The following is a 12,400-nucleotide window of genomic DNA, read 5'->3' as shown; positions in this document are numbered from 1 at the left end:
TCCAGCTGATGGGGACTGAGCGAGACGAGATGGGCCGGACACGCCCTGGAGCCCTCCTGCTGTCCCTCCCCAGCTGGCCAACCTCCCGCATTCCTCTCTGGCCCTGATTATGCCCCAGTGGAGTCCCTCAGCCTGGCCTGTGCCCTCATGCAATCTGGGCTGAGGGACCTGGACTGCGAGTGAAATTATAAACATGACTTAATTTTACTTTGACCAATTTCATTTATTTCAAGACATATTTATTCTTCATATATTAACTACATGCACATACATTCTTACACTGTTTTAGCAAACTTGTTCACATTCACAAATCATCTGCTTAACACATAATGGCCATAATATTCTGAGTGATTCACTCTTGTTACTTTCTAAGCCAAAAAGGTCTACATTTTAAATTTCTATTTAAGACAATTACATGAAAAGGGCTAAAGAAACAAATATAAATTTTTACCTGGTAATCAACTTCTTATTAAATCGTCTTTCATAAGCTGCACTAATAGCCAGTGATGCAACAAAGGAACAATCTGATACTATTGTCTGTTAATAAGAATTCATTAGTATATTTCATTCATTCATGTATCAACATTTCCACAATATTTAAGCATTGCACCTAGCACCTGACTTTTTATACTAAATATCTTTACTGCTTGAGTAGGAAATAAATAGAAATGCCATACTGCCAACTCAAATTTTGTTCAAATAAATCCTTGAAAAACCAAATAAACTATTTCAATGAATTTAGAATAATTAAATATGGATGATGCATTCCTTGCATAAATAAAGGCATGCCCACTGTTTTTCTTTCTACAATGTTACTTTATTTTTAAATTGTATTGGGGTGACCGGTTAATAAAATTATATAGATTTCGGGGGTACAATTCTGTAATACATCACCTGTATATTGTATTGTGTGTTCAATACCCCAAGCTAAGTCTCCTTCCATCACCATCTATATCCCCTTTACTCTCTCCAACTTTCCCCACTCCCCTTCCCCTCTTGTAATCATCATACTGTTGTCTATGTCTGTTGTGTTGTGTATGTGTGTGTGTGTTTTCTTAATCCCTTTACCATTTTTACCAAGTGAATCATACTTTTAATGTGGACAAAAAATTAAAGGCATTTAAAAAGTTGGTTTATGACCTCTAAAGATGAATCCTATATAATAAAAGGCTAATGTGCAAATTGTCCCCTCGGGAGTTCGATTGTTCGCTATGACAGGCAGTGACCACCAGGGGGCAGCGCAGAACAAAGGAAGACCCTGACTGGCCCTGATTACCAGTCAGGCCTACAGACCCTACCCATGCATGAATTTTGTGCACCGGACCTCTAGTATGTATATAAAAGATTCTTGAATCATAGTATTTCAGGATCATTATTTTATACTGATGTGGAAGATGCCTGTGATTTCATTGCAAAACTTAAAGTTTGCAATAAAGCCATATTGTTGTTTCAACATTGAAGTGTTTTAAGTAAGCCCAATTTCTATCTTTTCTACTATCTTATCAACGGTAAAATTCATATTCTCAACTTTCTCATCTGCAAGCATGTGTCCATAAATAGGGTCTATATAAAACTCTGTGACTGCTCAAAATAGTTATTCACACTTTTATTATCTCAGTATGTCTAAATCAAAGTGTGCAGAATAATTTTTCCAAATATACTCATGCATCTGAATATGTAATAAAAACGTAAGAAAAAAGTCAAATCTATATCCAAATTACTTTAAAATGCTAGCTTTCATATAAAATTATACAAAACATATACCTGTTTTATGCTGAAACTGGACACAGTATAAATCATTGTAGGATTGTTGCTGAGGTCTTCTGGGCGTACCCATTTGGAAAACATAGCTTTTTGTTTAGGTGATAATGGTAGCTTGCCCAATCTATCACTGAGGTAATAATAAAAATTAAAAAACAGCAATAATAAAATTAATCTTAAACAATGATTCAAAACCAAAATTAAAATTTCCTAATTTTTTTTGTATAGTGCTCCTAGCTATATTTAGGTCATCCTAAAATAATTCTCTGGTTAAATCGGGCTCTTTACACTTAACCATGAATCCAGTCAATCTGATCATCCACCCCTATTAAACAAAACAAAACACAGATACCTGCAAACAGAAGTGCAATTTAAATGCATTTACGCTTATTTTAAAGATATGGTTATATTCAATAAATTCAGTTTTGATAAAATGAAGCCACTAACAACAATATAATCTGATTCATTAAAAACGACCTAGGAAACTACAGATCTTTTGGGTCTTGACAAACTCTTTTCTGCAAGGCTAACAATGAGAGTATCTAATTACTGAATAATAACCATACGGCAGGCATTATGCTAAAGTACTTTACATACATTACTTATTGAATCCTCAAAAACAATTCTATTACAGCAAGTATTTTTGGAAAAGGCTTAAAATGATTAAACAACTTGCCCTGGCCAAACAGCTAAGAAATAGCAGAACTGGCTTTTTCTATTTTTAAAATATGTTTTTATTTATTTCAGAGAGAGGAAGGGAGGGAAGGAGGGAGGGATGGGGGGGGGAGAGAGGGAGAGAGAGAGAGACATAATGATGAGAGAGAATCATCGATGGGCTGCCTCCTGAACTGTGACCTCCTGGTTCATAGGTTGACACTCAACAACTGAGCCATACTGGCCAGGCCAGAACTGGTGCTTGAATTCAGGTCTATGGTGCCAAATCCACCATTCTCCTCCATTACCCTCTATTCACCATGTGTTGGCAAAATATAGTGCATTATTTATCTAAAATTGATATAGAGTACTAAATAAAAATTATCTTTCCTCAAACTTCTTCTAGAGCAAGGGCAACAAATCTTTGGGTTTCAAAAGATTTCTTGGGCCCTAGCTGGTTTGGCTCAGTGAAGAGCGTCAGCCTGCAGACTGAAGGGTCCGGGTTCCATTCTAGTCAAGGGCACATGCCAGGGTTGTGGGCTTGATCCCCAGTGGGGGGTGTGCTGGAGGCAGCCGATCAATGATTCTCTCTCACCATTGATGTTTCTTTCTCTCTTCCTCTTTGAAATCAATACAAATATATTAAAAAAAAAAAAAATGAGTTCCAGCTGGCCTGCCAGTGAATGAGGCCAATAGTTAAGAGTACTGGCTGCAGCCCTAACAGGTTTGGCTAAGTGGATAGAGCATCAGCCTGCAGACTGACTGAAAGATCCCAGGTTCAATTCTGGTCAAGGGCATGTACCTTGGTTGTGGGCATATTCCCAGTAGGAGGTGTGCAGGAGGCAGCTGATGGATGTTTCTCTCTCATGGATGTTTCTAACTCTCCCTTCCTCTCTGTAAAAAAACAATAAAATATATTTTTTTAAAAAAGAGTACTGGCTTGCAGAATTAAGCCAATTCTTATGCAACTGACTCAGTCCTTAATTGCCTTTCCTCCTAAACAATATTGTGTGTGTGTGTGTGTGTGTAGGTGAATTTGAAGTTTAAAGTCTAAAGTAGAAATAAGATGATGTGGTCTGCTTGCTTTCTGTTTAGATAGGCTTTAACAGCATTTGAAATTACATGGAGGCCAGGCCAGAGAGTGTGTGATAGTTGATGACTTATGAGCAGAGAAGCATTTATCTGACTGCATTATCCAAACGGGTTTATTAAAATGCCAGGTTGTGTTCTTACACTAAGAAAAACATTCAGTAAACATGAGACAAGTTTAGGAAAAATTAATAAAAGAAAACTTAGCCCTAGCCAGGTTTCTCAGTGGTTAGAGCATCGGCCAGGAGACTGAAGGGTCGTGGGTTCAATTCCGGTGAAGGGCACGAACCTCGGTTGCAGGCTCTATCCCGGCTCAGGTTGGGGCACGTGCGGGAAGCAACCAATTGATGTTTCTCTCTCACATCAATGTTTCTCTCTGTCTCTACCCTCCCTTCCACTCTCTCTTAGAAAAAGAAAATCATTAGAAAAAATATCCTAAGTATTAAAAAAAAGAAACCTCACACTAAAAAACACACAAATATACTAGAATAACTGACTCACATTTTCACAATTAGAGTAATTCATGCAAGAGTAGGCCTTCCTTCCCCCGGCTGCCAGCACTGGCTTCCCTCTGGCACCTGGGACCCGGGCTTCCCTCGCAGCCCTGGCTTCGTCAGGAAGGACATCTGGTCTAATTAGCATATTATGCTTTTATTATTATAGACAGTGAATAATCTTTTATACAAATCTTTGACATTTGTAAATCCTTTTTAGAATTAGTTTTCTAGAGTGAAATTACTGGTCAAACGGGTATAAACATTTGTAAAGTATTTGAAATGAACAGCCAAACTGTGTAATATAATTTAGTACTTAATGCAATAATTCTTTTTCTAACAGTTAATCCTTATTATATAGCATTTACTATAAAATAAGGACTACATTATATAATAAGGATTATATTATACTAGAGGCCTGGTGCACACAAATTTGTGCACTGCGGAGGGGGGGGGGGGTCCCCTCAGCCTGGCCTGTGCCCTCTCGCAGTCTGGGTCCCCTTGGGGGATGTCCATCTGCTGGCTTACGCCCGCTCCCTGGGGGGATCGGGCCCAAGCTGGCAGTCAGACATCCCTTTGGCAGCCCAGGAGCCCTCGGGGGATGTCCACTTGCCAGTGGGGAGCAGGCCTAAACTGCAGTGAGACATCCTTAGTGCTGCTGAGGAGGCGGGAGAGGCTTCCGCCATCACCACTGTGCTGGCAGCCATCAGCCTGGCTTGTGGCTGAGCAGAGCTCCCCCTGTGGGAGCGCACTGACCACCAGGGGGCAGCTCCTGCATTGAGCATCTGCCCCCTGGTGGTCAGTGTCTGTCATGGAGACCAGTCATTCCCAGTTGTTCTGCTGTTAGGGTCAATTTGCATATTACCCCTTTATATAGGATACTAGAGGCCCAGTGCACAAAATTTGTGGACGGGGAGGTGGGGGTGGGCAGGGAGGTCCCACAGCCTGACCTGCACCCTCTCCAATTCGGGAGCCCTCAGGGGATATGCTACGGATGGCTTAGGCCCTCCCCATGGTTCTCTGCTCTCTGCTGGGCCTGCCTGCTCCACACCACGGGGATGGGCAAGCAGGCCCTGCTGGGTGCTGCCTGCGGGTCCCCCTTGCCTTCTTGCGGGTCGCCGTGGCGACTGCCCAGCAGGCCCTGCTGGGTGCTGCCTGCACCCTGCTCCCCGGTTGCCATGGCGATGCCCAGCAGGCCCTGCTGGGTGCTGCCTGCGGCCCTGATTGCCTGCTGGGCTCACATTGCTGGGGTGAAGCCGCCAGGGTCCTGCCCAGCCATTATGGGCACCGCCATCTTTGTCGCAGAGTGATGGTTAATTTGCATATTACTTTTATTAGATAGGATTCCTGAGTACTTACTTTGTGCCAGGAACTGTGCTTGGCACTGTGTGTAATGCTATACGAAAGGAGACAAAAGAGTAACAGAGGTATTGCTGTGCTGCCCTACCTCCTTCCCATAGCCACACTTCTCTTCCAATCAAATTTTTAAACTACAAATTTAAATTCAAGCACCATTATTAAGTGGTTTATATTTTATTAACTCACTTAATCATTACTGTTATGGTATGAGGTGGATTCGAATATTGTTTTAAAATCTAAGGCAGCTTAAAAAATTGTGAAGCATCACATAGGGCATGAAACTGAACTTGGCTCTGGAATCTGTGCCCTCAAATTCAATGCTATAAAGCCTCTCAGATATAAGATTTTCTTAGATTCCAATCAAGTATTAGCATCGGCTGCCTGAGTGAGGAAATTAGGTTGATAACTTACTGGCTTTGAAATATCTAACTTCTGCCCATCCAAGAACAGCAAAACACCAAAAATGAGAAAGCAGTTCTTTTGTTCTTTTTAAGACCTTTTATATTTTCTGTATATAATAAGCATTCAATTCTGTTTTCTGATATGTGCATTGCAGAAATGTTTTTTAAAATAAAAATATTTTAAAAATTTAACTCACACAATTTTGCTACCTATAAATAAAAACTAAACATTCTGATGTATAATCTTTATATCATTTTCTATATATGCATAAATATATGAAAATTTAAAAAATTGAATGTTATGTATATTTTTCTAGTTTTCTTTTTACTAGATTGCAAGCATTTTTCCTACATTTTTCAAGGACTTATTTTTTTATGGGAACCATAATCTACACTAATAAAAGAGAAACATGCAAATTGGTGTCACTCGGCTATGCCCACCAGCCAATCAGGATGAGCATGCAAATTAACCCAACAAAGATGGCGGTTAATTTGCATATGCAGGCTCAGAGCGAAGACTGAAGGCTCCACCCGAGCGAATACTGAAGACTGAAGACGACTGAAGAGGCTTGGCTTCTCCGCTGCAGTTGGAGCGGAGAAGCCTCGAGGCTTGGCTTCTCTGCTGTGGTTGGAGCAAAGGCCTGGGTCCTGGGTGCGGCGGAAAACTGGTGCCGGCAGCCAGGGGAAGGAAGGCCTATCGCACGAACCTCTTCGTGCAACGGGCCTCTAGTACTTAATATAAAATGAATGTACCATTATTTAATCACTCCCATATTGTTAAATATTTGTTTCAATAACTTTTTGCTATGAATGTTTTGATGAATGCTCTTATATACATAAACATCTTTAACGAAATTATTTCCTTAGGATGACCAGAAGCTGGGATTGAACCAAACAATATTTTTAAGGCTCTTGACATAAGCTGCCACTATCCAGAAGGCTGTGTTAACACTTCCATAATTAACTCTTTTTTGAATTGTATCTTCTTAGTAAACAATACTGTCATTCTATTCCACTTTTCCATTCAGTTCTTTTAGACTTGCATTTTTGTTGTGATCAAACACCAATTCAACAAATACTTCCTGAGTACTTACTTTGTGCTAGGAACTGTGCTTGGCACTGAGTATAATGTTACGCAAAAGGAGACAAAAGAGTAATAAAGGTATTGCTGTGCTGCCCCTATCTCCTTCCCATAACCACACTTCTCTTCCAATCAAGTTTTTAAACCACAAATTTAAATTCAAAACTATAAATTTACACTTCAGAATATGGGAAAAGTACTGAAAAAGTAAAATATTGGAAGTAAAAATTGCTATAGTGCTTACTTACCAGAAAGGCATTGGAAAGGCAAAACGTTCTCTCAGGTCGATAGCCATGAAAGGAACATATTCTACACCATTTATTTTTGATGTTGTCCTAAAAAATACAAGAAAATAAAATCTAAAGTAAATGTTCAAATTAGCATAATCACTTAAACTCCTTAAAATTTAAATGACAAGGTAAGGTACTGTAATAAAATTAAACTTACAATCTCACGTTGGACAAAACCAGTATCTTTATTTGGACAAATTTTTCACAAAATTGTTGAATACCAGAAAATAACTGATTTAATTCAATTCAGTAGAGTTACAACAAAACAATAGTCTCAAGACAGGACCAACCAGAAGTATTGAAAGTGTCTGTGACACCAGGGACAAAGTGAATTCTATCCTAAGTCCAAAGGGAGAAAACAACTGCTTGGTTATTTTGAGATTTAAAAAACATGACATTTATAACTATGAAACTATATTCTTCATATTTTCTGGGTATGAGAATATGGAGTGGTTAAGTGTCATAGATAACAGGTATGGCCTCTTGAAAAGTTAAAGAAATGTGTTTGGTAGTAGCTTTGCATATTTTCTTGTTTTGTGTATATTTATTTGTATACTAGTACATTTACTATTTCCTTCTTCTGTTTTTTCCCCTCATTTTATTTAGAAGTAATTGCAGGGTAACTTCACCACTTAGTCCCCAATATTCAGGGAGACTGTGACTGAATTTGAAGAAAGTTAATACAGTAAGCGATGGATACTATGACTGTGTATATTCTTTTTCTGAGAGGATGAGAACTTTTCACTTGTATGAAGGATAGCTGCATTTATTAGAAATACAGAGTTGTTTTGTTGTAGTATGGAATGTCAAATGTGTACAGAAGAGAACCTTTGGATGCCGAGTAGCCCGAGTGTCGGACTGTTACTAATTTACCGTCTCTCAATTCCAAAACCACCCTTATTCATCCTGCTCTGTGTTGTTTCGTTTCACATGCAATTTGCCAGGCAAAGAGAGCCAGACTTGTAGGAGAATTAAAATCCATAGCAAGAAAAGAAAGAAAAATACCCTCAGGTGGCTGCTACGTGAGAAGCCCTTTAGGCCCAATTTGAGGAAATTAAAAATGAGCAACTACATGATTCGCACTACTCTAAGTTAGGTCTCTTCCAGAGCCCAACTGAAGAACAGCCACACTGGCTCAGAGATTTATCCCATCTGGGATGGCTCAGAATGCAACCAAGGAGTTCCACATCACTGTTGTTTGCATTTTTAACACCCTTGAGGCTCTTCCACACACTGACATGGCTTCCTAGACCAGGGGTTGGTAAACATTTTCTTTAAAGGGCCAAATAGAATATAGTTTTGGCTTTGCAATGAGGTCTGTCATATGTTGTTCTGCGTTTTTTTGTTGTTGTTGTTTTTTTAGAACCCTTAAAAAAATCCAAAAACTATTCATAGCTCTTGGCTTCCCTTTGCTGACTCCTGGCCTACACTGCTATTTCAAGTTAACAATTTATTTTTCCCATTAGGGATCTGGTTACAAAGTTGCACAGATGATTGATTGGTCTGCCACATATCTATTTTGCTCCCTAAATTCTAGTTCTCAATTTTGAAGAATGCTAGGATTTTCAGGAAAACATACCTAGTAGAAATGCTAATACTAAAATATATTAGAAAAATTTTAAGTATTTAAAGTTGTGACCACATGACAATATATAATTAATAGCATTATACACTATAAGATGTGAATATGACCCAACAAACCTAATGAGAATAAAATTGTTCATTACAATGAATGAGAAACTAATTTACCTGAGAACTTCTATTTCTTCTGCCGTGTATCTCTGTCCTTGTGCATCGCATGCCTGTGGACTTATAAACTGCTGAGGTCTTTCAAGAAAGGGGTTAGTTCCTAGTGGAAAATGTGCTCTTGCTGGAGGTGGCTTTGGTTTAATATTGGTTGACTTGACTTTGCATAATGGCTTTGTTAAAGGCTCACTCAATGCTTCTGCTCTATAATAGAGGTACAGAAACACTGTTTAGCTTTTTTCACATTTAAGCTTTCCAGAAAATAAAATTTACTTCAAGAACCAGTCAAGCATTCCTAATGTAAACCTAGTATATAAAATTCTTATAAACTAGTCAACTGTTCACTACTTAAGCTACTCCCAAAGGTATTTTTGCAAACAATATTCTATTAAGTGAGCATTTATATCAGGTACTATACAATGGGGATACAAGAATGTATAAAACACAATCCCTACTTTTAAGGTGTTCATAGTTTTGTGGGGAAAGAAAGACTACATCAAAAGTGACAGATGCTAACAAGAAATAGTACTTTTGAGTAAATGCATGACAGACGATATTAACTTAATGAAGTGGGAAGAGAGGGTGAATCAGGGAATTTTTTTTTCTGAATTGATGTGTGGGCTGCAGAGAAGTCCACTAGGGGAGTGAGGAAGTATTTGGAGTAGAGAGAATAGCATATGCAAATGTATGAAACAGCAGTGAGTTACGGTAATTTCAAAAGAATGGATGCAGCCCCTGTAAACAGTGCAAATAAGAAGCAGTGGGAGATAAAACCACTAGCAGGGATTGGATTATAGGCCTCCAGGAAATTTTGACTTTGTCAAAGAACTAACAAGCTAAAAAACAGAAGTTCTTAATCTGAGGTCCATATATAGTTTCAGGAGTCTTGTGAAAATTCTGAAATTCATGCCAAAAATTTTATGTACATTTTTCTTAGAGAATGGATCCATAATTTTGGACAGATCCTCAAAGAAGCCCATGACTGACCCACTCCGGTGCACATAGGGATACACTTAGAGAATACTGGATGGGTTAGCTGCATAGGTAATAAAAGGCATCGATGATTCAGACTGGTGAAAGAAGTCAAAATGGAGAAAATAACTATGTGTTAAGTGTCCATATCTTCAAGAATTTGAAAAAAAACAAACTAAAGGCTAGATGATGGTAATAAAATGGAGGGATGACTATTATACTTTGATAAAAAAAAGGACTGGAGTGGTACAGCTAGCTAGTCAGAGCCTCAAAAGGAGGCAATTTTATGAAATATAACTATAAAAGCAATTTCCACCCTTTTCCTTTGTCTATAGTGCTCTTCAAGGGTAGAATTCTATTGTGCAAATCCATTTATTCTTTCAACAAATGCCTACTGAGCACACACTGTAAGTCCAACCTTCTGCTATATGCTCAGTTAGATCATTAAACAAAACAGACAAAATTCTCTGTGCTCAAGAGCCTGCATTGAAGTGATGACTGCTGGAAGGAACACAAACATTAACATGACAAACTGGTAAATTTCATGTCTTAGAAAGTGTTAAGAATTATGGAAAAGAATATTAGAATAGAGTACGCAGGGTAAAAGTATTGAAGGAGATTCAGTTTTATATTGGTTAGGGCAGGCCTTATTGAAAAGTTGACATTTGAGCAGAGTTAAAGGAATTACTACATTATATAATCTAGGGTATGTGTATGGCTGCAAACTGGCTCATTCTCAATTTCTTCATTTTTATTATTAGCTCTAGAAGGCTCTCTGGAAGTTCTCTTCTTTGGAAGTCTAATATTACACAACAGAAGGGAAGTCTTCCATTTCAAATACCATGATCATTTTTGTTTCATATATAGAAAAAGCTACAGAAAACATTTCTTGATTAATGTTATATTTTAAATTTAAAGCAGGAAACTAGAGAAGTAAATGCACTCAGAGAAAAAAAATAGACTTCCTCTACATCTCAGGTAAAAGATGGAGATTTGTTTTTATAAACTCTAACACATTTTGATAAATCTGTCACATTTAAGTGACACAATACACTGCCACCCATGGAAAAGAACTTAAGTGACCAAAACTCACCTATCTAGTGCCTGTCGAGCCAACTGTTTCAGTTTATTTTGCAGAGTTTTATCAGCAGTTTCATAGGACTTAAGAGAAAGAGAGATACACATTCTGAAGCATAATTATTTTTAAATTTTCTTGATTCATGATATTTCTAAGCAAAAAAATTAACCATGCACATTACACTTCTTGAAATTATGAGAGAATAAACCAAGACATTTTATTTTCATTCTTAAAGGTATTGTTTAAAATAGTGTTGAAACTTGTCATCGAGGTAAGCTTTAAGGCCGCTTAAAGTGGACAGGTGGTAACTGGAACACAACTGTGTGACCTGGTGCCATGGAAGGCAGGAACCTCAGAAGACCAGCTCTTACCTCCAGTCTCCGGTACCCATAGTGATCAGGCGGTTCTCCCGAGCAAAACACCCTAGACAAAAAGCCAGTGCTCTGAATAATACTGAGGCCACTCTCTACCACTTCACCTCATCTTCCTGTCAAATACACTGCTCTTATGCACTAGATGCCCTTTAAAGCTCACATCCCACCTAGGGCTCCTCAGAGAGAAGTAAAAGCAACTCATCATATAGATTTTACATTGCAAATTAATAAAGCACTACCAAACCACTACCTTTGTTTTTAGTGTATGAAATTGAAAAAAAAGGTGGAGGAGAGTTTATTCTAAATTTGTGATGGTGAATTCTTCCTGTAATAAGTTAATTTAGTTATATGTAAAGAGGTTAAAAAGCTACCTGTAATTTAGAAAAAAATTGCTTGATGATCTTAATGCTGTTAAAAACTTTAAACGAGATATTAAAATCCACTATTCATTTTTTACTCTCCATCTTTTAATGAGTAATTTAGTTACATTCATGACACATTTTTTTCTTTAAGAAATTGTTAAATAAAATTAACTAGTAAAGGGAGAAATTTCTTAGCATAATTCCACCAAATTTAACTTGTAGCTATACATACAGTTTTTAGACAGAGATCTACGGCTTCAGTATACAATTCTATAGCATCTTCAACATTCCCCTTTTCATCTTCGTCAAAAGCTTGTGTAACAAGGAAATGGGCACGCTCCAAGTCCAACTGATGTTTTGATTTCAAAGGATCAGCACTCTTTGACTGAACTAGGATAGGAAAAATAGCCATATAGAAGTAGTATTACCTATATATCTATCTGGGAAACAACATACCATTTTAATACATTTAAGACATTCTTTACCAAACCTCTATAATCCTTCATTTAAAAAAAATGTTTAGCAAGGTAGAGTTGTGCTAAAACCCACTGAATTGTAGATAATAAGAAGGTGAATTTTGTGGTATGTGAATTATATCTCAATAAAGCTGTTATCTTTCTTAAAAAGCTTTACCTTTTGTCTCTTAAAGGTATATGGTGACTTTTTTCTTATCCTTACCTGAAGATAATTTTTCCAGTGAATTTTAGGGAGAGTGGGAGGGAGAGACAGAGAAAAACAT

General features: G+C 37.8%; 1 protein-coding gene across 11 annotated transcripts in view; it reads right to left on the bottom strand.

The window, feature by feature from the left end:
• CAPN7 (calpain 7) overlaps nt 1-12,400 on the bottom strand; it is a 53,144-nt gene that overhangs the window by 33,217 nt on the left and 7,527 nt on the right. For 10 of the 11 annotated variants that reach the window (XR_004971576.1, XR_004971577.1, XR_004971571.1 and 7 more), the window contains exons 3-8: nt 11,894-12,051; nt 10,941-11,008; nt 8,879-9,079; nt 7,088-7,174; nt 1,765-1,891; nt 452-537 (exon numbers count right to left, since the gene is read on the bottom strand). Coding sequence is in view for 1 of the 11 variants with exons in the window: in XM_036332651.1 (XP_036188544.1) it covers nt 452-537; nt 1,765-1,891; nt 7,088-7,174; nt 8,879-9,079; nt 10,941-11,008; nt 11,894-12,051 (727 nt within the window). In the remaining 10 variants the exon portion in view is untranslated. The remainder of the gene's footprint in view (nt 1-451; nt 538-1,764; nt 1,892-7,087; nt 7,175-8,878; nt 9,080-10,940; nt 11,009-11,893; nt 12,052-12,400) is intronic. The other variant, XR_004971575.1, reaches the window with a different exon arrangement.

The sequence above is a fragment of the Myotis myotis genome, unplaced genomic scaffold, assembly GCF_014108235.1.
Source record: "Myotis myotis isolate mMyoMyo1 unplaced genomic scaffold, mMyoMyo1.p scaffold_m19_p_13, whole genome shotgun sequence".
Taxonomy (NCBI): Eukaryota; Metazoa; Chordata; class Mammalia; order Chiroptera; family Vespertilionidae; genus Myotis; species Myotis myotis.
Note: the sequence above shows the minus strand (reverse complement) of the source record. Positions and strands in the feature narration are given on the sequence as shown.